The sequence below is a fragment of the Henckelia pumila genome, chromosome 1 (assembly GCF_033568475.1).
Source record: "Henckelia pumila isolate YLH828 chromosome 1, ASM3356847v2, whole genome shotgun sequence".
NCBI lineage: Eukaryota > Viridiplantae > Streptophyta > Magnoliopsida > Lamiales > Gesneriaceae > Henckelia > Henckelia pumila.
In genome coordinates this window covers 95,163,553-95,187,888 of record NC_133120.1, presented here as the reverse complement: position 1 = coordinate 95,187,888, position 24,336 = coordinate 95,163,553, and the positions used below count along the sequence as shown (strand labels likewise).

At 41.1% G+C, this 24,336-nt stretch overlaps 2 protein-coding genes across 3 annotated transcripts; one reads left to right on the top strand and one right to left on the bottom strand.

Annotated features, from left to right (window-relative positions):
* Positions 1 to 115: 115 nt before the first annotated feature.
* Positions 116 to 7,825, bottom strand: LOC140883175 (tobamovirus multiplication protein 1). 2 transcript variants are annotated; one of them, XM_073289553.1, is made up of 13 exons: positions 7,355 to 7,825; positions 6,583 to 6,633; positions 6,125 to 6,158; positions 5,465 to 5,551; positions 5,131 to 5,182; positions 4,327 to 4,492; positions 4,147 to 4,242; positions 3,977 to 4,037; positions 1,630 to 1,694; positions 1,205 to 1,279; positions 1,039 to 1,114; positions 605 to 771; positions 116 to 517 (listed from the first exon to the last, which is right to left on the bottom strand). In XM_073289553.1, exons 1-13 carry the CDS (start codon positions 7,457 to 7,459, stop codon positions 494 to 496), a joined length of 1,059 nt encoding a protein of 352 aa, XP_073145654.1. In that variant the 5' UTR covers positions 7,460 to 7,825; the 3' UTR covers positions 116 to 493. The 2 variants fall into 2 exon arrangements, with proteins under 2 accessions (XP_073145654.1, XP_073145647.1); XM_073289546.1 differs by having other exon boundaries at positions 116 to 461.
* Positions 7,826 to 11,057: 3,232 nt separating this feature from the next.
* LOC140869420 (uncharacterized) lies at positions 11,058 to 12,962 on the top strand. Its single transcript, XM_073272960.1, has one exon. The coding sequence runs from the start codon at positions 11,058 to 11,060 to the stop codon at positions 12,960 to 12,962; it is 1,905 nt and encodes a 634-aa protein (XP_073129061.1).
* The last annotated feature ends 11,374 nt before the right edge of the window (positions 12,963 to 24,336 follow it).

The window sequence follows — 24,336 nt, the reverse complement described above, 5'->3', positions numbered from 1 at the left end:
TTCTTGATATATCAGATAGCAATCTTGAAGTATGATGATATAAATAGAATTGGAAATATCCATTATAAAATACATTATGCATGTTTTTTTTAATAAGCACACAAATAGACAAAAGTTTCAGTAAATATGCAGGGTTTTTTGCATTGCGGGATACTCGAGATGATGAGTGCAACAAAATCTGTTGAACATAATATTCAATTGATCGAAAATTTACCGATCAACAAAGCATCATGAACATAGAATAAACCAAAGTCTATAGCAAATGTACTTGATTCTTGTTACGGTATACACAAGCCAATATATTTCTCAAATGTAAGGATGGGCGAGCGGCTGCACCCGGAATGCCTTGTGAAGCTCGTCTCCGTTGAGCTTCGTTTCATGAGTTCCACACGTTAAAAATTCAGTATGTATGTCTTTTTTAGGCTGATCGACCCCACAAATTTCGTCTTAAAAATCATTGTCTATCATGTGATAACAAATTCGCATTAGGATATCATATGGGGCTTGCTCTTGATATCTACATTTCAAGAAACAAACATCAAACTGACTATGGAAACAAAATGGTCCATAAAATCCAATCATTGCAGAAAGCAAGCATCGAAACCTGATTCTGCAAGCTCGTTGCAGCAGTCCACCGCTGCTGTGGTTGGGAAGAAACTGAGCCATCACTGATAAAAGCTATCGTCGTTGATTCTTGTAGTCTGTTGGTCAAAATTGGTGGTGGTAGTTCTCTCATCACATACAGCACAAATGCGGAGGGCACCGATGAACCTGGAAAAATACTGTAACTGTAAAATATGGTAGCAACGCTTCACATTTCGTTATTCAATCCCCAAAAATAAATCAAAGGCCATTCTTCCAATAAATAGGAAACAATTTTAACCGAATAAACATAACCTTTATCTCCATAATATTCAGAGAACATAGTCACCTTTAAAATGGTTTGAAAGAGGATAACGTAACCATCTTGAACAGTAGATTAAATTACTATTCAAGTGAAAGCGTTAAATTATAATGAAAAAGTTCCGAGAGAGTTACCCATGAAAAAATACAGAACAAGTAAAACTGATGTATAGGCACCATCTATCTGCCTCTCAGGCCAGTGATAAAACAGCTGCAAGAATGAAACGCCATTTGCCTTTGAAACCTTTTTACCAGAAAAATGAAATGAGAACGCCTAAGAGAATCAGCAAGAAGGACATACCGGTATATTTGTTGCTAAAGCAACAACAGCACTCAACGTAAAACACACAACAGATACAATGGCCAATCCAGCAACCTGTTGTCTCGTAAAGGAAATCAATCATTTTAATGGTAAGAGAAATTAATCATTTGAATGTTAAGAAAAGGTTAAAAAGAACTATCATTCCACACATCATCATAACAAATCGAACCTTGTATAGAAAGGAATATCAAGAAATATATACGCACAATTAAAAATTATTGATTGCATTTGAATAGATTAAACATAGTTACAGCAAATAACGATACACCTTAACTGATGCCTAAACGTCAGATAACTTACTTAGGTAACATGTAATTTAAGAAACTTCTCTGGCTGCCACTTGTCTTAAAAAAAATTATTTGAAAGGAACAATGATAAACCACTTGAGTAAATTGAGTAACTACCTTCCACACTTCTGACGATGCCCGCTCAGATCTCACTCTTCTCATTTTCAAGAACAACATAAGACCTGAATATCAATTTTAAACGATGACAAGAGAATAGACACATATATAGCATGGAAAATATTACAAATCGCGAGGTGAAATTACTTGGAAGTTGGATCAAAGAAATAATAGCAATGGTTGACCATAAATTTTGGTCACCAACTTCTTGTATTATGTTCTTAAACTTACTTTCTCGCAGACGAGAAGGCAGTTGTCCAACAAAGGTTCATGAGCATTTGAAAGTACACAGCGCGTAGAGATTTAAAAATCTAGGAGGTGTTGAAAAATACAATTTCAAGTGATTGGGTCTGATAACAGATTTCTCAACATGCCAACTTTGATGGAAAACCATGAGAGCAATGATTCCGGTATGAAGTATTGTACTGAAACTCGATATAATAATAAATAGACACATCATACTTAAGCTAGTTCTACTTCACTTATTAGTGGTTAAACAAACACAACTATTGTAAAATCTTAGAACGTGCTATGTATGTGCATGTGCATGTCCATGTCTACCATGTTCAGACATGGCATTTGTTCATTTTCAAGATTCCACAAGCTAATAACTACCAAGATCAGTCTGGATGAAATGAAAAAATACTTCCTCTGAGAAAGCAACCGTATAAATCAAGTCACAATATCAGTAAGAATGGGTAGTCTAGAAGTTTATCCCTTTGATGTGCCTTACAGTTGACAGGTTGTCACATTTAATGTGCATTCATCGGTTATTCGACAAATTCAGCAATATTCCAGTGTGATAGGTTATTGTTAACAGTTATAGCACAACTCCCATGGTCGAGTTTTTTACGAACCTAATTACAATGGGCCCAATTACAGTGGGCCTAGAGCAAAAAGGACAACAAAGACCCAAGTCTTTTGTATTTCAAATTACTAGGATGAATAGGGGAGGGAATATGAACAGATGAGCAATTAGGACATGGGGCATTCAGGTTTTCTGTGTTGATAGACTAGCTTGGGCTTGGGGCAAGGAGATCGAGTGTTTCCTTGAGTGAAATGGCAGGGTTGAGAAGATCTTCTTCTCTGTTTTAGGTTCTATTACAACAATTCAGAAACTGTAATGTTGGTTCTTATTTCATTATCAATACATTCATTTCATATCTTTCCTGTATTTGTTCCTGTGGTCGCATCAATTCATCTGACCTGCCGGATTCGATAAATGGGAAGGATGACGACCACGTTGTCTAACGAAAAGTATGAGACAATGCAAAAAATACTGTTGGAATGGGAGTAGAGAGACCGGAATCGAGAGAGAAAGGCACAAAGGGAAGCAATACCGATGGCAGCAGTGCAAAGGGAGAAGGCACTCAAAGAAAAAAGGAATCCTCGGGATGATGCAAACCACAAGCAATATAGGTAACACAAACAATCAAGAGAATTAAGGATGTTGTAAATGTATGTATATTAATGAAGTGAAAAGGAATTTACAATTCAAAATAGAAATACGATACTAAGCACGGAAGAAAGTATGAACTCCCTCCCCTGCCCCACTCTTCCCCTTTTTATTTCCTTCACACCCCACTCTTTTTCCCTCGTAACTAATGTTGTGGGCCGTGGGCTTCCTTGAATGCACTTTGTAGATGGGCCTCTTGTAAATGGGTCCAATCACAGTGGGCCTAGACCAAAAACAGGAACAAAGACCCAAGTCTTTTATATTTCAAATTACATGGAAGAATCTAGAGCAGAGAGGGGGAGGAATAAGTAGAGATGAGCGGTTAGGAGATGGCATTCAGGTTTTCGGTGTTGTTAGACTAGCTTGGGCTAGGGGCAAGGAGATCAAGTGTTTCCTTGAGTGAAGGGGCAGGGTTGGTAAGATCTTCGTCTTCTCTGTTTTAGGTTTATTATAACAAATCGGAAACTGTGATCGTTGGTTCTTATTTCATCATCAATACATTCATTCCATATACTTCCTGCATTTGTACCTGTGGTCGCATAAGAGTTGTCGTGAAGGAACTATATCTACCAAATGCAAGTCAATTGATATTCCTTGGCATAAGATGTCTTAACCTAATTTGTTGAACTCGAATAGTTTGTAAGCTTTAGTGATATCACATTCGTCACTATCGATACCCTGATGAATATGCAAACCTACTTTTATTGGTTCAAGTTTGTTAGATACCAAATCGACCCGTAATTCTCAACTCATAAGTCATAACTCGTGCAATGGGATGCAAGGTTTAATTACATTACAAATATTAAAAGCATGGAAAGGGTAAAAATTGATCCTAGCGCCAAAAACAAGGGAAAAACAATCAAGTCTGTGGGTGAGGCTGAAGGAACTCACCATAGCATGCCAAGGCTCCTCCAAGCAAAAGAACAGCTATGGCAATGAGATCTACGTATACCTGCAAGATAATTACAAACTTCCGGTTATCGGAGAGCCCTCTTGTATAATCTATGGTAATATATCAAACATATTTGACAAAAGGAAACCAAAGTGCAAAGCATACATGCCTCGGCCACAACTGCTGAATCTATTGGATTCATTCCCATGCCAATCCAGATAAGCACAGAAGAGGCAACCATTATTGCAAAAACCAAGACAGTGACCTGTTGAAAATTTTGAAATCAGACGAAGCAAAAGATTGATACAATAAAGATTAAAAGAGTGTGGTGCTCAAATTTCTTGTATACCAAAATCACAACTTTCTGCCGGCTTCCTACACGAATCAACCTAAAGGAGCAACAATTTCTACTACTGTTTGCAGTAGGATCGGCTTTATTCCTTTTTTTAAGAAGAACTTCTTGAGGGCTTTCTTCATCTTCATCATCATCATTTGACTGATGACAAAGGTCAACCCTGCAAATCCCCATTCAAATTGATGTTTATCTTCCCATTGTGAAATATTATCATAATTGTTTGCATTAAACACATATCGGACCCCCCTCATAACAACATTATGGCAAGAATCATCAATATACTATAAATAATAAAAGCACAATCCACTAGAGCACAACAGAATGTCAGAGTATCCATCTAAAGAATGAAATTGCAAATAAACAATTCCATGTCCAATAAGCTCTTAAACTAACTAAAAGTTGTTTTAATAATCTCTGTTAGAAGTAGAATGTTAGTTGATCTCCTTGAAAAATTTTGATTCCGGACAAAATAAATAATAAGTATCATAATATCAGAATTTATGAACTGTATTCTCACCACGTAAATGTAAATAATTATCACACTAGACGTAATTTATTTGAACAGATACCATCTTTTAGCATTCTTTGAAAAACATGTGCAGATAGGCATCAGATGACTTATAGTAAATACAATGCATTGTGCTGGACGGTTCTAATTCACAGTGGAAATGCTAGACTGCGTATATAGCAAACACCATTACATATTCCACTGAAATTGTGAGTACATGAAATATCATGCACCATAAAAATACTGCTACTGAACTCAAGTCATAATTTATCAAGCAAAAGTCAACTTACCAGAATGACAAGAGTAGAAGAAACGCTGCAACAAATAGAATTTTGGGGAGAGCTGAAAAAGGAAACTTTCAAGTGAACATCCCTTGTACAGTCATCATGCATCTGAACTTTCTTAATACCCAAGTAGAGAGTAATTTTCTTGGGTAATGCTACGTGTACACAGAGTCTTACAAGTTGGGTTATACATGAGACTTAAAATCACATGATTATCCTACATGCATTTTTGAAAGATATTTTCCAAATAAAGTGCAAGGATAATCATGTAATTTTAAGTCTCATGTGTAATTCAACGTGTAAGACTCTGTGTACACGTAGCATTACCCAATTTTCTTACCCATGACAATGAAACCACAAGAATGAGACCAGCAACTCCAACCCTTACAAGCCGCAACAAGATTCAACACAAAATAAAGGAAATAGCCTGCCCAAGAAATGTAAAATAGCACAAGTTGTCATAACCAGAACGATAAGCTGCTCGAATTAATAGAAACTTCAAGACAGGGTTAAATAAATTTATCAAGACATAAAAGGTGCGGTTGTTGTTGGGATATTTCTATAATCAAAACCACCGTTATTGTAAAATAGAAGTACCCACAGCACTTTGACTACTTGGAAAATCTATAAGCGCTAGCACTCATCTTGCCCTCTTATTGCTTTTCTACAAACAAACTGGCAAAGTCCCTAAATAGACCCTAGCATTAATTGTTCCAGATATTCCTCGCCCTAGCTGCTATAGTTGAAGAAATAGATAAGAACCTTTAGAACAGAATCAGACAAATCCTAAGTATCATCTGAGATGAGAAATGCAAACTAAATATGTTAATAAAAAAAAAAGAAGAAGAGAGAGAGAGAGAGAGAGAGAGAGAGAGAGAGAGAGAGAGAGAGAGAGAGAGAGAGATTGCAAGCATTCAGCATGCATATATATGGCGCATCAAACTGTCTCCTAAAAGAAATTGTAAAACGAAAATATAATCCCGAAGCTAGTTATTCTAACCCAAGTTGGAGGATCCAATCATTAGATGAAAGACCTGCAATAAAAAATGCAATCTAATCAGTCGACATCTACATTAAACATAACAAGACAATTATAGAGCCATGTTGTAGATTGTAGACATCTAAACCACAAAACTAAAACTAGTACTTTAGAGCCTAAATTTTCCTTTCGTATCAAGTATTAGAGCAAAATGGGTACTCATGCACAAGAGACACGTTCTTCTTGTTATTGGTGGGAATATATAGGAACATCAATTGCTTGGTTAACAGGAGGCTAATGCACTTATAATATTGAACCTGGAACAAGATTTCACCATAGTAATCTTATCCAGAAACAAGAGAACATTGAAGAACAATATTTCCTTTCTACTGAAATTTTCGTGTAATGTAATGTTGCATTATATAGTGAAATAGACAGGTGACAAGTAAAAGAATCGTATAAATCATATGATCACTCACTTTTTGGCGGGTCCAGCCAGCTTCTGAATTCCTTGAATGAATCCTCATCAACTAGTACAATGTTGGAGGAAAGACAAGAGAAATAAGTATGCTAAACAATATATAAGATCAGGATAAATGAAACATGCATTAAAAATTGGGTAGTTATAAACTCGTTTTTTTGTTAGTTCATGTTTGGCATTAACTGAAAATTTTCAAAGACATAAAACCCTCTCTAAAAGAGAAGCCATTGCCACATACTGAGGTATTTTACCAGACATTATGCCACAAGTTACATGTGTAATATACTAATATATTCTGTAGCCGAGGCATTTTGACAGATATTATTAACTTCCCTGAGATATTTAGAAGCAATCAAGTGAGTGAAAGATTCAGCAAGAAACACCCATCAAATTTCCCAGATACCAATGGCATCATACAGAACAACAATAATCAATGCAGCACGCTAACAATAGTACTTTTCTTTTTTGAATTCTAATCATGTCATAAGACTCGTAATATTAGCATGAAAATGGCTTTTGATACTTACTCAGACACATCTTTAATGTTAAAATTGATGGGATTATGTTTACATTTAAGTGCAGAATTCATCGTTTATTTCACAAACACGCGTTCTCGAATTCATTTTTACTTGTACCACACAAACACTACTCAGGAAAACCCAATGCAAGAAGCAAGATTTCTAAAGATGCGTATGAACACATCTAAAAGAAAGAAAAAGCAAAAATTATCGGCACTAAAACATGAACCAATAATTAAAACAAAGAAATACCTGACAAAATGCCAGGATTGCAATCACACCATCAACAGACGCCAGACCCACATCCACTCCCACCACAGCCTTCGGATAGCAACTTCCATCTCTCAATTCCAACATCTTCTTTCTCGCAATTCTCTATACTTTTCACTCACACCATATACACACACACTAAAACATCTGGTGTGTTCGCCTGTATCTCCCAAATACACTTGAAGAAAGTCCAAATACAAACTATATGGATTTATCCTCGTTGGAAACTAGGAATGAATGGCAGAATGGTAACTGGTACGGCTGGTATCGAAAGGGATTTCCTTTCCTTATACGTGGAATCTCAATGGCGCCCAAACATTTTCTGGGAATCCTACAGAATACAGATCTATGTGGGGATTCGGGATTCCTCCTTCACAATCAATCACACCCTGCATATATACCCGTCTTGTATCTATACATTGTACGTCTCTCTTCGATGAATATGTCTTGGCATTTGTGGTACAGGTGTGATGATACTAACTTTTTTTCCATTTATATATATATAATATAATAATATAATTTATATTTATATTTATAATATATATAAAATAATATGTGAGCTTGACCCCGAAAGTGAGTCACATCGAAATTTGACACGGTCGTTGAATCCTATGATTCCAACAACTCGTGATGCCTTCTCCATAAATTATCATGTTTTTTTAACTGTTCATAATTTGAATGTACATGGTCTGCAGGTTTATGTTCTTTAATTTTTATAAGACTCAGGTAGAGCAGATAAAATTTTGTGAAGGAAAATTTTGAAAAGTGTTTTTTTAGAATCTCTCTCAAACACTATCTTGTAAGATTAAGATAGAATAATTCATTAATTATATCGTTATAATTTATTCTTTTTTTTGTGGCGTGAGAATCTGCAGCCGCTAACTTACGGTGCACTCTGGATAAATCCCCGGACTAACGCAATAGCATGCAAACTACGCTAGTCAGGTAAATCATACTAGGCAAGCCATGTGTGACAGGCTAGTCCAAGAAAGTGTTGGCAGGGGAATCAAACTCCTGATATATGGCCAAGAGTTCACCTACTCCACCAACTTGGACACCCTCTTGGGAGCACGATATAATTTATTCTTATTCTCATTATATGCTTTTAGTGTTGTTTGTTAATTATATCTCCCAAGTTTCAGACCTTTCATCTTTCATTCTTTTGCACCCAACTATCAACGTACATTAGTCCCTAATTTCATGTTGCTATGTATATATCTGCCATAACCAGCCTTTAATTTATGGGTGAAATTAAAACCGGGGATATTGATCATTCAATTTAGAGACAACGAAACGACCGTTGAGATGGAATTGACACGTGATCTAAAATTTTATAAATATTAGGGATGGAACACGCAGTTGCGTGTGTCATGTAATATATAATATTTTATGAGTTTTTATGGTAATTAAAAATTAATTATTGAAAAGATGATATAAATTTAATATACTAATATAATCAATTTGATATTTGAGATATATACATGTGAAATTAATTATAAAACAGACATGATACAATTTGGTTGAAGAAAAAATGGAAAATGAGTGATAAAAAGATGTTGAGAAAAAAGTGGACAAAGAAGGGTAGAATTGAAAAATGACAAACCAAAAATTAGTTACTATAAGGTACTCAATTTTTATATAATAGTATACTATAGATAATTAGCACACACAAATCTCTAAAATTAAAAACAAAAACAAACTATAAACGTACAATTACGAATTATCCTAAACTTGTTCTTTGAACAATTCATAACGTGTTCCCCCCATTAAGGAATTACAAATACCTAAAGCTCATAAGCCTGCGTGGAGGCCCAATTTATTAAGAACAAGTAATGTATGCCCTACTAACACGTGGTATATATAGAGTCTATAGTCTATACATATATATATATATATATATATATATATATATATAAATATATATATATATATATATATTCTATATTTTATTAGAAAATCTGTCGGAATATTAAATTTTAACATAAAGTGATTTTATATATAATAAATTTTGTGTAACATATAATCATGTCAATATTTTTTTGGGGTCAAAGTGAATCTATAAGTCTTAATTCTGTATTTCAAAATATAAAATAAAGCATGGTATCATTTAAAACAGACCCATCATATCACAACAATTATTAAATATTTATTTTTAGATGTACCATCAATATAATATTTTATACGTCTTACACATTTAAGCTAAGTTTTTTTATCCGTCCTAAATGTATAATTCAATTTCATATTTAATGTTATATTTCTCACTCTTTTACCGAATTATCTTAATTAAATTAATATAATTAATTACGAGTATGATTATTTTATTTTGTTGAAATATTTATTAAATAAGAGTAAAATAGAGAATTTCAGAATCTATGTGACAACACACAACTTGCCTATATGAACGACGGATGGAGTATCTTGAAATTCCCGAGTCATATTATCCTTAAATGTCATTTGTAGTTAATGTTTAAGGTTTTAACAATAAATGCTTGAAATTAATGTCATAACTCAGAAGTTGAGGCAACTTGCACGGATATGATCCATAAAGAACTTTATTGGACTCAACAATAACTAAAAGGGCCGATGATCCAACTGAGAGATGCCCATTACTGTTTTATTTTACATTCAACATCATTTTGCAGGATCCGTGTGTGGATTGATGAATTCGAGATGATTAATTTTAAAATCATTGATTAATTCAGATTCTTGAACTTGTTTTGATAACTAAAATTCAGCTCCTTTTCAAATTCACTCCATGTAATTTCAATAATAATCGTGATAGATTACAATTACATCATTTGAAATACACCTCTCGAATCAAATCTCTTCTCCAAACGCAACCGATGTGGATATTGATACCCTGGTAAGCCAGGGGTGGCAGAGCCAGGAAAGACCAGGGGTAGCAGGGCTGTTAGTCATGACAGCGAGTAAGATTCTAGCTCGACTATTTTTGGGGAGGAGTAGTGATACCCTGGTAAGCCAGGGGTGGCAGGGCCAGGAAAGACCAGGGGTAGCAGGGCTGTTAGTCAGGACATCGAGTAAGATTCTAGCCCGACTATTTTTGGGAGGAGTAGTGATACCCTGGTAAGCCAGGGGTGGTAGGGACAGGAAAGGCCAGGGATGTCAGGGCTGTATTAAAGCAGGCTAGGAGCTTCAGGATCCCGGGAGACCAGATCTGCATGACTTAGACAAAGCCCATGTCTCAAGGGCATGATCCCCACGACTGCCATAATCCCGAGCCTTCCGCCTCCATCGTGCGTCACAGGTAAACGTGGGTAACTCCTGCACCCACGATCCAGATCGTGGCCACTATCCTGGAAATGCGGAGCGACTCTCTCACTCCAAGGTCTATAAATACCTGGCCACAGGCATTTGTAGAGGTATGTTCATCTAAAATCCCAAAGCACTATACTCATTTTTCCTAAAAAGCCCACTCTATTTCTAAGTCTGACTTAAGCATCGGAGTGGCCCCGTCGGAAAACCTTCCGGCGCCCCACTAACGTGCTTTTATTCTTTTCCCTTGTGAGCAGATCATCCCGATCCAGGAGGGACAAACCATATTTTACACCTACTAGCCCGGTCATCACGTCAGGCCCACTTCACTACCCTGACAACCCGGGCCCCGATTTTATAAACCATCATCATTGGCGCCGTCTGTGGGAAAGCTTGTTCTATAGACGTAGATATGGCTTCTCATGAGCAAACATCACCTGGAGACCACCAGCAAGGCCGGAACATTACCATTCCTATGGAGCAGCTCGAATCATATGTTCAGGATATGATACAGAAGTCGTTGATAGCTGCAAAGCAACCACAATCAAAGGACATAACAGTGGAGGAAGAAAGGAACCGGGGTAATCCAAACCCTAATGCCCAAGTTAGAGAAGGAGAAGAAGAAGAAAGCTCTTGGATGCACTCAATACAGCCTTCTATGGCGAATGAGTTGCATGAACTTAGGAGAAAAGTACAGAAGTTGGAAGAAGGGGGTTCCAAAATGGCTTGGCCTATCAAGATTCCGGGTTGCCCTTTTTCGCAGGAGGTGATAGAGGAACCCTTGCCATTAAATTACAAGTCGGCAAAAATTCGGGAGTATGATGGGAGCACGGACCCAGAGGAGCACCTGGCTCAGTTTGAGAATGTAGCTATGTTACATTGCTATGGGGATAAGATCAAGTGCAAAGTCTTCTTAACCACTTTGGTGGATTCTGCCCAAAGATGGTTTGAGAAGTTGGAGCCCCAAAGTGTTCGATCCTTTGCAGAATTCAAGCAAGTGTTTTTGCAGCACTTCGGCAGTAGCAAGAGGTATAAAAAAACTGCCTATAGCCTATTTGAAGCAAAACAGTCAGGAGAGGAGTCTCTACGAACCTATATCAAAAGGTTCAACAAGATCACTTTGGAGGTCCCGACCTGTGCCCAGGAGACCAAGATCACGGCCTTCACTCAAGGTCTTCGGGAAGGGGAATTTTTCAAATCACTAGTGAAGAAAGCACCCCGGACTTTCGAAGATTTGCTGGCTCGGGCTAAAAAATACATTAACATGGAGGAAGCTCAGAGGCAGAAGAAGGTGGTAACCCGGCGGGAGGGAGGCCAGGAACAAGGACGAAGTAGAGAAAGCCATGATCCCATGGGGCGGTTATCCCGGTATGCTCCGCACCGAGGGACCCGAGATAGGGCTGTTCACGTGTGCGAAGAGGGAGTTGCGACCCAGACCCCTGTTTCTAGGGAGAAGCTCTGGAATTACTGTGCACTTCATCAAGAGTGCACTCATGACACCAGTGAATGCCGAACTCTGCAGCAGAGACATCAGCTACCTTATGTTAGAGATGGTAAGCCTGTTCCGAAAAAGCCCCGAAGTGTGCCTTGGTTTCGGGGGTCACAGACACTGGTTTCTCCCCGGGATGTCACCAGTTCTCAGGAAAAAGGGAAACAAGAAATGGATCATGCAAAAAAGGACAAGACATCAAGAGATGGGCCAGCCAAAGGTATCATTAACATGATATCAGGAGGATCTACTGACAGAGATTCGAACCGGGCTAGGAAGGCCTGGAGTCGGAGGGAAAGTTTAGGGATGGAGGAAGGGCGACAGGGTTCAGAGCCAATCATCACATTCGGATCCCAAGACCTGAAAGGAGTAAACTTACCACATAATGACGCCTTGCTTATACAAGCTCAGATCGCCAATTATGATGTTCGAAGGGTGTTTGTCGACTCGGGAAGCTCAGTAAACGTCCTTTTTCAAGAAGCATTCGAGCAGATGGATCTGCATGGCTATGAGCTGAGCCCGGTAAAAACTGCCTTATATGGTTTTGCAGGGCACACCGTTCAACCCCAAGGGGAAATGTTGCTGCCCATAACCTTAGGGTCAGGAGATGAGAAGAGGACGGTCATGACAAGATTCACATTAGTAGAAGCACCATCTTCTTATAATGTCATCTTGGGGAGGCCGGCTATGAATTCTTTCAAAGCCGTGGCCTTAGCTTACCATCAAAAGATAAAATTCCCAGTGGGAGATAAGGTCGGAGAAGTCCGAGGAGATCAACCTTCTTCCCGAAAATGCTATGCCGAGACAGTGAAGGTAGATTACATGTAGTAGCCCGTAACCAAAATCAGTAATTAAGGGATTAATCATAATTACTTGGGTAGAGTTCGAAAGCTCCGAAGGTGAGTTCGGAAGCTCCGATCAGGATCGGAAGCTCCGAACAGGATCGGAAGCTCCGATCGGTATTACGTCAGGCATGACGTGTGGCAAGATCGGAAGCTCCGATCAGGACCGGAAACTCCGATCACCCCTATCCGGAGTCAACTAGTGATATTTTGACACGTGGCAGATCAGGATCTTCGGAAGCTCCGATGGCAGGATCGAACGTTCCGATCGAGGTTCGGACGTTCCGATCAAGGATCGGAAGTTCCGATCGTTGTCTATAAATAGAAGGCCGAGGCTTCACTTTCATTTGCCAATTCCGAGTTCTCCTTTCCTTTCTAGTCCTTTTGGAGCTGTTTTAGTCTTCTTAGGCTTGGTCCGGAGGTCGGCGAGGCGTTCGGTAGTCGTAGCGGAGTTGTGCCCAAGTTCTGGAGGCATCGACATCAAAGGGCTAACGACGGACGAAGGTATAGCTTTTGCTTCCTATAAATATTTGGGAGTATGCAATAGCTTAGTTAAGGCTTTTAGAGAATTTTAATGATAGTAGTATCATTTGGCAGTGTAGAGCAGACTATAGGCGTGAACCTAGAGTTGGTAGAGCTTGCTCTATTTTGAGGTACGAAAGTACTGTTCGAGATATCCCGACTGAGTATGCATGTATTATGTGACTGCATGATTTATATGCCATGATATTATGCTGCATTCATTTGCATCTTGCTGTATCTCTTTCGAGATGTCTGTTAGTAGGGTTGTACCCTATCCTGTTGTGGATGGACTTCCATCGATTTGGGTCCGGCGTATCCACGGTTATCTCGGTATGGGAGCCACCTCCTGAAGCGACGGCACAACGTACTACATACCAGGGCCCGGTCTGTCTCTGTTATCTGATCCTTGACCTCGAGTCTTTAGGGAGTTCACTTTGCATGCATGTATACTCATACTCTCGCACTGAGCGTTTTATGCTCACGTCTCGTACTTTGTAATTTTCTGGACACCCTATTCCATGGGGCAGGTTTGCGATTGGACGAGGAGGGTGGATCCAGGAGGGGCTAGTCAGTGGTTGGCCAGCTGGAGCTTCGCTTAGGTTTTATTACTGTTATTTGGGTTTATACAGCTATTCGATTTGGTTGTATATTATTGGATAAATTACAGATTCCTTTATTTGGGATTGTATATTTTGTTTATGGTTTCCGCAGTTTTATTCTGATATCTGTTTAATTAAATTAATTGCATGCCTAAGTTCTGTTTAGTAGGTGATCCGGGTAAGGGTCACTACATTTATGGTATCAGAGCATGCAAAAGAATTATTGGAATTTAGTCTCATCTTGAGGTATTTTTGTAGATGTCAAATCGTGACGACCGGAGTTCTCATGGCAGTGTTGGTGGGCGTTGGGGTGATGCCGACCGGGAGCCTCGTCGAGAACGGCGTCATCGTCACCATGACGACGAGCGTTTCACTGTGCGTCGATTCTTGGCTATGGGTCCTAAGCTCTTAGTTGGAGGTGAGTCTCCGGAGGATGCGGAGAACTGGTTAGACCGCATGGAGATGACTTTTCAGACTTTCCAATGCACCGAGGAGCAGAAGGTGGAGACCCTTGGCTATCTTCTGGATGGGCGTGCGCGCAGGTGGTGGAGGTTTACTTCTGCACCTTTTGTTGCGGCGAGAGGAGTGGCCACCTGGGCCGAGTTCCGCACAGCTTTCCAAAAGCGGTATTTTCCTCTGGCACTCCGTCAGTCGAAGGCAGGCGAGCTACTGAGTCTGCGACAGGGAGCCATGTCTATCGATGAGTATCAGCAGAGGTTCTTTGACCTGTTATCCTATTGCCCCGAGATTGCTGATAGCTCAGAGATGAAGTATAATCTGTTCCTTCAGGGCCTTAACCCTGAGATCCATGACCGTGTGGCGGTTGGCGACGACATGTCCTACGAGGGTTTGGTGAGCCGTTGTCACCAGGCGGAGGACAGCATTCGGCGGAACAAGTCTTTCTCTCAGTCGAGACCTGCTAGTTCTTTGGGTCCCCGTGCCCAAACTTTCAAGAAGTCTGGATCTTCTTCTTCCTCTAGTTCTGGAGGTGTTGTCCGTTACGGTAAGAAGGAAAAGTGTGATCACTGTGGGAAGAACCATCCATCCGACAAGTGCCGCAGAGCTTCTGGAGCTTGTTTCCGTTGTGGAGAGACTGGTCATATCCAGAGAGATTGTCCACTGTCTGGGGGAGGTGGTTCTGGTTCTGGTTCAGGATCGGGTTCTCAGGCCACCGTTCAGCAGAGGTCGCAGGGACAGTCTGCTGGGAGTTCTTATTTGAGGCCACGAGCTTCTGGCCAGATGTTTGCCCTGAGACATGATCAGGCTGTGGAGGAGAATGAGAAAGTCATCGCAGGTACATTTCTGCTTTATGGTATACCTGCTCTTGTACTTATTGACACTGGTGCATCTCATTCCTTCATTTCTGCACGTTTTGTTAAGAGGCATAAGTTACCATGCATTGCACTAGACGTAGTGATGTCTGTTTCTACTCCGACGGGCCAATCTGCTTTGGCTAAGCGTCTAGTGATGGGTTGCCCTTTAGAGTTCGAAGGGAACATTCTGTTAGCGAATCTCATGGTCCTGACGATGGACAACTTTGATTGCATTCTGGGAATAGATATGTTGACTACCTATCGAGCTTCAGTGGACTGCTATCAGAGATTAGTACGCTTTCATCCGGAGGAGAGTGAGAGCTGGTTTTTCTATGGTGAGGGAGCGCGACCCCCGATGCCTTTGGTATCAGCTTTGAGAGCCTGTCGAGCTCTGGAGTCTGGCGGGGAAGGCTACCTTATCTATGCAGTTGATTTGTCCGCTGAGAGTTTTGGGATAGAGAGCATTCCTGTTGTGGATGAATTTCCAGATGTATTTCCTGACGAGATTCCGGGTTTTTCTCCTGCTAGGGAAGTCGAGTTTGGCATAGAGTTGATGCCGGGTACTTCGCCTATTTCTAGAGCACTGTATCATCTGGCTCCGTCAGAGATGCGTGAGTTGAAGAATCAGCTACAGGATCTTTTGGACAAGGGGTACATTCGTCCTAGTGTGTCTCCTTGGGGAGCTCCCGTTCTCTTCGTGAAGAAGAAGGATGGGTCGATGCGGCTGTGCATTGACTATCGGCAGCTGAATCGAGTCACTGTGAAGAACAAGTATCCGTTGCCTCGTATTGATGACTTGTTCGATCAGCTGCAGGGCACGTCAGTCTACTCCAAGATTGACTTGAGATCTGGGTATCATCAGTTGAGAGTCCGTGATCAGGACGTAGCCAAGACTGCATTCCGTACTCGCTATGGGCATTACGAGTTCCTAGTGATGCCATTTGGTTTGACTAATGCGCCGGCTATATTCATGGATTTGATGAACCGTGTCTTCAGGGAGTACTTGGACAAGTTTGTCGTGGTCTTCATTGACGACATCTTGGTTTATTCACGTAATATGGAAGAGCATGTTTCTCACTTGCGGATGGTATTACAGACTCTTCGAGATGAGCAGTTGTACGCCAAGCTGGGCAAGTGTGAGTTCTGGATGGATAGAGTGGTCTTTCTTGGCCATATCATATCCAGGGAAGGGATTTCTGTTGATCCAAGTAAGATTGAAGCAGTACTTAATTGGTCGCGTTCGACGACAGTTGCTGAGATCCGTAGTTTTCTGGGTCTAGCAGGGTATTATCGTCGCTTCATTCTGAACTTCTCTCAGTTAGCTCGACCGTTGACGCAGCTTACCCGCAAGGGTGTGGATTTCGAGTGGTCCTCCGAGTGCGAGGAGAATTTCCGTGAGCTTCGACGGCGGTTGACTTCTGCGCCGGTGTTGGCATTATCGTCAGGATCTGGAGGGTATGTAGTTTACACGGATGCTTCTCTTCAGGGGTTAGGTTGTGTCCTGACTCAGAATGGGCATGTGATCGCATACGCTTCTAGACAGCTGAAGCTTCACGAGGACAACTACCCAGTCCATGATTTGGAGTTAGCAGCTATTGTGTTCGCTTTGAAGATCTGGCATCATTATCTGTATGGCGAGAAATTTGAGATCTTCACCGACCATAAGAGTCTCAAGTATTTGTTCACTCAGGCAGAGTTGAACATGAGACAGAGACGTTGGATGGACTTGCTTAAGGACTATGATTGCGAGATTAAGTATCATCCGGGAACTGCTAATCTCACCGCTGATGCTTTGAGTCGCAAGGTGCGACTATCCGCACTTCAGACTTGTTCGATGTCTAGTGCGATCAGTGACTGTTGTACTTCAGGTTATACCATCAAGCATAAGAAATGTATGCAGAGTATCCAGATGTTTGCGATATTATCTGAGCCAGCCTTGTATTCGCGGATCCGAGATGCTCAGATGTCTGATTCGAAGACCCAGCGTTTAGCTCGTCTAGCTAACGAGGGTAGCTCGTCTGGATTTCATTATCAGTCAGATGGCTTTCTGTGTTTGTCTGGTAGGCTTGTGATTTCGCAGGATGAAGAGTTGCGAGAGGAGATTTTGTCTCAGGCGCATCGCACTAAGTTGAGTATTCATCCTGGGAGCAACAAGATGTACAAGGATCTACGTACTCATTTCTGGTGGAAGGGAATGAAACGCAGTGTCTATCAGTTTGTTTCGAGATGTTTGGTGTGTCAACAGGTCAAGGCAGAGCACCGACGACCTGGAGGATTGCTTCACAGTCTGCCTATTCCTGAATGGAAATGGGAGTTTATCACTATGGACTTTGTGACCCATTTTCCGGTATCCCCGAAGAACTGTGATGCTATCTGGGTTGTGCTGGACAGACTCACCAAGTCAGCGCATTTCATTGCCTATAGCCGAGAGTACTCTGTGGATCGCATGGCACGGATATACATTCAGGAGATCGTCCAACTTTATGGAGTGCCTGTGAGCATTGTCAGCGATCGGGACCCCAGGTTTACTTCTAGATTCTGGGGGAGTGTTCAGCGTGCGATGGGTACTACTCTCAGTTTGAGTACAGCCTATCATCCGGAGACTGATGGTCAGTCAGAGCGCACTATCCGTACGTTAGAGGATATGCTTAGAGCGTGCGTCATGGATTTTGGTTCAGCCTGGGAGGATCATTTGCCGTTGATCGAGTTCGCTTACAACAACAGCTATCATACTAGTATTGGGATGGCACCTTTTGAGGCGTTGTATGGGCGACGTTTTCGTACTCCACTCTTCTGGGAAGAAGTGGGGGAGAGACAGGCTGAGGGACCGGAGTTTATCCAGCAGGCGATAGACATTGTTGATCAGATCAAGAAACGGATTAAGACTGCACAGGATCGTCAGGCCAGTTATGCTAATATCAAGCGTAGGCCCTTGCAGTTCGAGGTTGGGGAGAAAGTGTTTCTGAGAGTGTCACCTTTCCGCAAGATTCTCAGATTTGGCCTTAAGGGCAAGTTGTCTCCCAGATTTATCGGTCCGTTTGAGATCTTGGAGAGCATTGGCGATTTGGCTTATCGACTAGCTTTGCCACCGCATCTGTCCAGTATTCACGACGTGTTTCACGTATCTCTGTTGCGACGGTATGTGGCGGATGAATCTCATATTCTGCAGCGGTCTGAGGTTCAGGTAGACAAGGATTTGACGTATGTTGAGAAACCTCTTCGTATCCTGGATTATAAGGATAAGGTTTTACGAAACAAAGTCATTCCTTTGGTTTTAGTTCAGTGGCAGCGCCGAGGCACTGAGGAAGCTACTTGGGAGCTTGAGGACAGGATGCGTAAAGACCATCCTGAGTTGTTTTGATTTCATTCTTTAGGTTGTATTCAGTTGCAACTCTGTAAACGTTTGATTTGAATAAAGAATGTTTCTGATTTTTGTATTTTGCATTCGGTACTTAAGATCTGATTTCGAGGACGAAATATCTTAAGTAGGGGAGAATGTAGTAGCCCGTAACCAAAATCAGTAATTAAGGGATTAATCATAATTACTTGGGTAGAGTTCGGAAGCTCCAAAGGTGAGTTCGAAAGCTCCGAACAGGATCGGAAGCTCCGATCGGTATTACGTCAGGCATGACGTGTGGCAAGATCGGAAGCTCCGATCAGGACCGGAAGCTCCGATCACCCCTATCCGGAGTCAACTAGTGATATTTTGACATGTGGCAGATCAGGATCTTCGGAAGCTCCGATGGCAGGATCGGACGTTCCGATCGAGGTTTGGACGTTCCGATCAAGGATCGGAAGTTCCGATCGTTGTCTATAAATAGAAGGTCGAGGCTTCACTTTCATTTGCCAATTCCGAGTTCTCCTTTCCTTTCTAGTCCTTTTGGAGCTTTTTTAGTCTTCTTAGGCTTGGTCCGGAGGTCGGCGAGGCGTTCGGTAGTCGTAGCGGAGTTGTGCCCAAGTTCTAGAGGTATCGACATCAAAGGGCTAACGACGGACGAAGGTATAGCTTTTGCTTCCTATAAATATTTGGGAGTATGCAATAGCTTAGTTAAGGCTTTTAGAGCATTTTAATGATAGTAGTATCATTTGGCAGTGTAGAGCAGACTATAGGCGTGGACCTAAAGTTGGTAGAGCTTGCTCTATTTTGAGGTACGAAAGTACTGTTCGAGATATCCCGACTGAGTATGCATGTATTATGTGACTGCATGATTTATATGCCATGATATTATGCTGCATTCATTTGCATCTTGCTGTATCTCTTTCGAGATGTCTGTTAGTAGGGTTGTACCCTATCCTGTTGTGGATGGACTTCCATCGATTTGGGTCCGGCGTATCCACGGTTATCTCAGTATGGGAGCCACCTCCTGAAGCGACGGCACAACGTGCTACATACCAGGGCCCGGTCTGTCTCTGTTATCTGACCCTTGACCTCGAGTGTAACACCCGGTACTTTTAATACGTAAATTCGCATGCATAATTAGGGATTTTATTTATTTAGAATTTTAGATTATGGGTTAAATAATTATGTGAAATTATTTGTGCATGATTTAAGTTATTTTAAGTATTTAACCCATAATTAGTGATTTTCATGAATTATTGGTATTTGAATTATTTTATCGCGTTGACGGGACCGTGAACGGACGAGATGACAACTTTCTATCCAAATTATTTTATGAGTCTTTTTAGAGCCCAAAAATATTATTTTGAGTTTTATTTCCTCAATATTTTTAGTATTTAATTTTATATAATTTTAGGAGTCCGTTTTTATTCAAAATAAGCCAAAATAGTGACTTTTAATTATTTTTAAAATTCCCTTAATTATGTATTTCGGGATTTTTAAATTTATTATCAGATTTTAATTGTTAGTTAGAGTTTTTAAGTTATATATTTTAAATTTAAAAACCCTTATTAATATATTTTAATTATCCTAAAACTTACTTTTAATTAAATTAAAAACCTAAACCTATTCTACCCAAACCCCTCACCCGATCACTCTCACTCAGCCGCCTCCATCAGTTTCTCACCCCCATATCCATCGTGTTCTTCAAGTTCTTCAGCCTCCATAGCTCGATTTTGAAGCTTCCAAGCCGGTTGTCATTGCCCCGTCGTCCCGGAATCGTTCTACGCACTCCTTTCTCTTCAAACTACGGTGCAAGGCATGATTTTTCTTCCCTATTTTTGTACCTATCAGATATTAAAGTGTGTGCATTGTGTAGGCATCGAAATTTCAAAGTTTTTCAGAAAAAAATTTGATCTAGGTTGAAGACGCACGGTTCTTTGATGTTTTCATGGTTCATGTTCATATTTTTCCTCCATGGTTGCGCCTAGGCTGCTGGTCTAGGTTCAGAGGGAGTGTGGGGGTTGCCTGGACTCGAATGGCTCGAGTGGTTCTAGCCAAACGAGCCCAGGAAACCACAGTGGTTCGGTCGGGATCCTTGTTGTTGCAGATTAGGGTTCTGTGGAAGTGGCTTCGGGTTCGGTGCTTGGAGCAGCATGGGGTCAGGGCTAGGGTCAGGTTTGGACCGCCCAGATGTGGGCTACGTCTGGGCGGCGGGCTCCGGCCAGGGGCGGCCGGAGCAGGCCGGCAGCAGCCATGGAATGGCTGCTGCCCGCGGCCGAGAGCTGCTGAGAGGGGAGGGTTACGGGTTTCGGGTTAGGGTGGGTTCCCGGGTTGGGTTGGGGCCTGGGTCGGGTCTGGTAGGTCTTGGGTCGGGTCATGTGGTCCGGGTCCGGGTTAGGTGGGTCGGGCTCGGGTATTTTAATTTTAAGTGAATTAATAAGTTAATGGGTTTTTTTATTTGGGCTATTAGATTTAATTAATGAGTGGGCAACATTTAAATAATTACTTGGGCTTAATTAATTTAATTAAGTGAGTCCAATAATTTTTATGGGCTTTAGGGCCCATGGAAATTATTGGGCCAGTCTTTGGGCTTTTGGGCCCATTGGGCCAGATTAATTATTTAATGGGCTTAAGAAAATTAATTGGGCTTAGAATAATTATTATTGGGCTTAAGTATGTTAATGGGCCAGTCTCAGTGTTAATGGGTCAGATTTAAGTAATTGGGCTAGAGTGTTAGGGCCAGCAGTCCAGTACAATCCATGAGAAATTTGCATGTGTCCTGAATATATATTTAATTATTTTATGCATGGGAGTTATTTTTAATATTTATATGTTAGTATGAAATTAAATTAAATATATATGAAGGACACACATTTTATTTAAGTACATGCATTCATGAAATAATTTTATGCATAATTAAATGTTTAAGGTTGAGTAATAATAAAATATTTTATGTTGGAAGTTGAAGTAGTGTGACAATTTAAGGGGGATTCGTCCCCATATGTGACCTATTGAAGGGCAGTTTACTGCCAATTTAAGAGGTGATTCGTCACCGCCACGTACGTTGGTTTCCACGCTAATCAGTATTTAATGTATGATTTAAGGTTACACTACGGATACAACCATGCGATGTTAGAAAATAATTGCTCAACAATGTTTATGTATTATGTTATTTAAGTTAAGTTAAGTTATGTTATGTTATGAAATTTTCATGCATGCTCATTCATGTATATGTATGTATTAGTATTTAATTATTTTAAATTATTTTAAACCCTTGTTATATTAGCATGTTGGGCCTCTAGGCTCACTACACTGGTATGGTGTAGGTGAGTACGTTGAGGATGAGGTTGTACCCACCGGAGGCGAGGATGTATGAGCGGGCATGCAGTGACCCCGTGACCGTGATAGATGTCTGAGTCACATGCATGTTTTATTTATGTCAGCATGTTATATTTTATATTATTTTTTTTCAGTGGTTGTGAGTTTTGAATATTTTATTGAATATTGTCAGTGCATGCAAATTTTAATCATTTTATTTATGCAGTATTTTTAATTAAATGTTTGACTCAGATATTTATTTTATTTTAAAGAATGCATTTTTATTTAAGTATTTAATCGTTTATTTATTTATTTATTTTTAAATCTTTTTATTCTTTGCATATATGTATGGGCATATATGTACATATTTTGTAGTAGCCCGTACCCTAATTGAGTAATTAAAGGATTAATGCTAATTAATTGAATTGGGTATTGGACGGATCGGAAGCTCCGATCGGGATCGGAAGCTCCGATGAGGATCGGAGGCACCGATGATATTACGTCATCCATGACGTGTGGTTGGATCGGAAGCTCCGATCAGGACCGGAAGCTCCGATCACCCCTATCCGGAGTCATCAAGTGATATTTTGACACGTGGCAGATCAGGATCTTCGGAAGCTCCGATGGCAGGATCGGACGTTTCGATCGAGGTTCGGACGTTCCGATCGAGGATCGGAGGCTCCGATCGTTGTCTATAAATAGAAGGCCGAGGCTTCATTTCTCCTTGCCAATTCCGGATTTCCTCTCTATTTCTAGTCATATTCGAGTTGTTCTAGCCTTCCTAGGCTTGAACCGGGAGTCGTCTAGACGTTCGATAGTCGTAGCGGAGTTGTGCCCAAGTTCTGGAGGCATCGACATCAAAGGGCTAACGACGGACGAAGGTATAGCTTTTGCTTCCTATAAATATTTAGGAGTATGCAATAGCTTAGTTAAGGCTTTTAGAGCACTTTGATGATAGTGGTATCATTTGGCAGTGTAGAGCAGACTATAGGCGTGGACCTAGAGTTGGTAGAGCTTGCACTGTATTGAGGTACGAAAGTACTGTTCGAGATATCCTGACTGAGTATGCATGTATTATGTGACTGCATGATTTATATGCCATGATATTATGCTGCATTCATTTGCATCTTGCTGTATCTCCTTCGAGATGTCTGTAGTAGGGTTGTACCCTATCCTGTTAGTGGATGGACTTCCATCGATTTGGGTCCGGCGTATCCACGATTATCTCGGTATGGGAGCCACCTCCTGAAGCGACGGCACAGCGTGCTACATACCAGGGCCCGGTCTGTCTCTGTTATCTGATCCTTGACCTCGAGTCTATAGGGAGTTCACTTTGCATGCATGTATACTCATACTCTCGCACTGAGCGTTTTATGCTCACGTCTCGTACTCTGTATTTTCTGGACACCCTATTCCATGGGGCAGGTTTGCGATTGGACGAGGAGGGTGGATCCAGGAGGGGCTAGTCAGTGGTTGGCCAGCTGGAGCTTCGTCTAGGTTTTATTACTGTTGTTTGGGTTTATACAGCTATTCGATTTGGTTGTATATTATTGGATAATTACAGATTCCTTTACTTGGGATTGTATAATGTTATTGGATTCCGCAGTTTTATTCTGATATCTGTTTTATTAAGTTAATTGCATGCCTAAGTTCTGTTTAGTAGGTGATCCGGGTAAGGGTCACTACATTTATGGTATCAGAGCATGCAAAAGATTTCTTGGGATTTAGTCTCATCTTGAGGTATTATTGTAGATGTCAAATCGTGACGACCAGAGTTCTCATGGCAGTATTGGTGGGCGTTGGGGTGATGCCGACCGGGAGCCTCGTCGAGAACGGCGTCATCGTCATCATGACGACGAGCGTTTCACTGTGCGTCGATTCTTAGCTATGGGTCCTAAGCCCTTAGTTGGAGGTGAGTCTCCGGAGGATGCGGAGAACTGGTTAGACCGCATGGAGACGACTTTTCAGACTTTCCAATGCACCGATGAGCAGAAGGTGGAGACCCTTGGCTATCTTCTGGATGGGCGTGCGCGCAGGTGGTGGAGGTTTACTTCTGCACCTTTTGTTGCGGCGAGAGGAGTGGCCACCTGGGCCGAGTTCCGCACAGCTTTCCAAAAGCGGTATTTTCCTCTGGCACTCCGTCAGTCGAAGGCAGGCGAGCTACTGAGTCTGCGACAGGGAGCCATGTCTATCGATGAGTATCAGCAGAGGTTCTTTGACCTGTTATCCTATTGCCCCGAGATTGCTGATAGCTCAGAGATGAAGTAT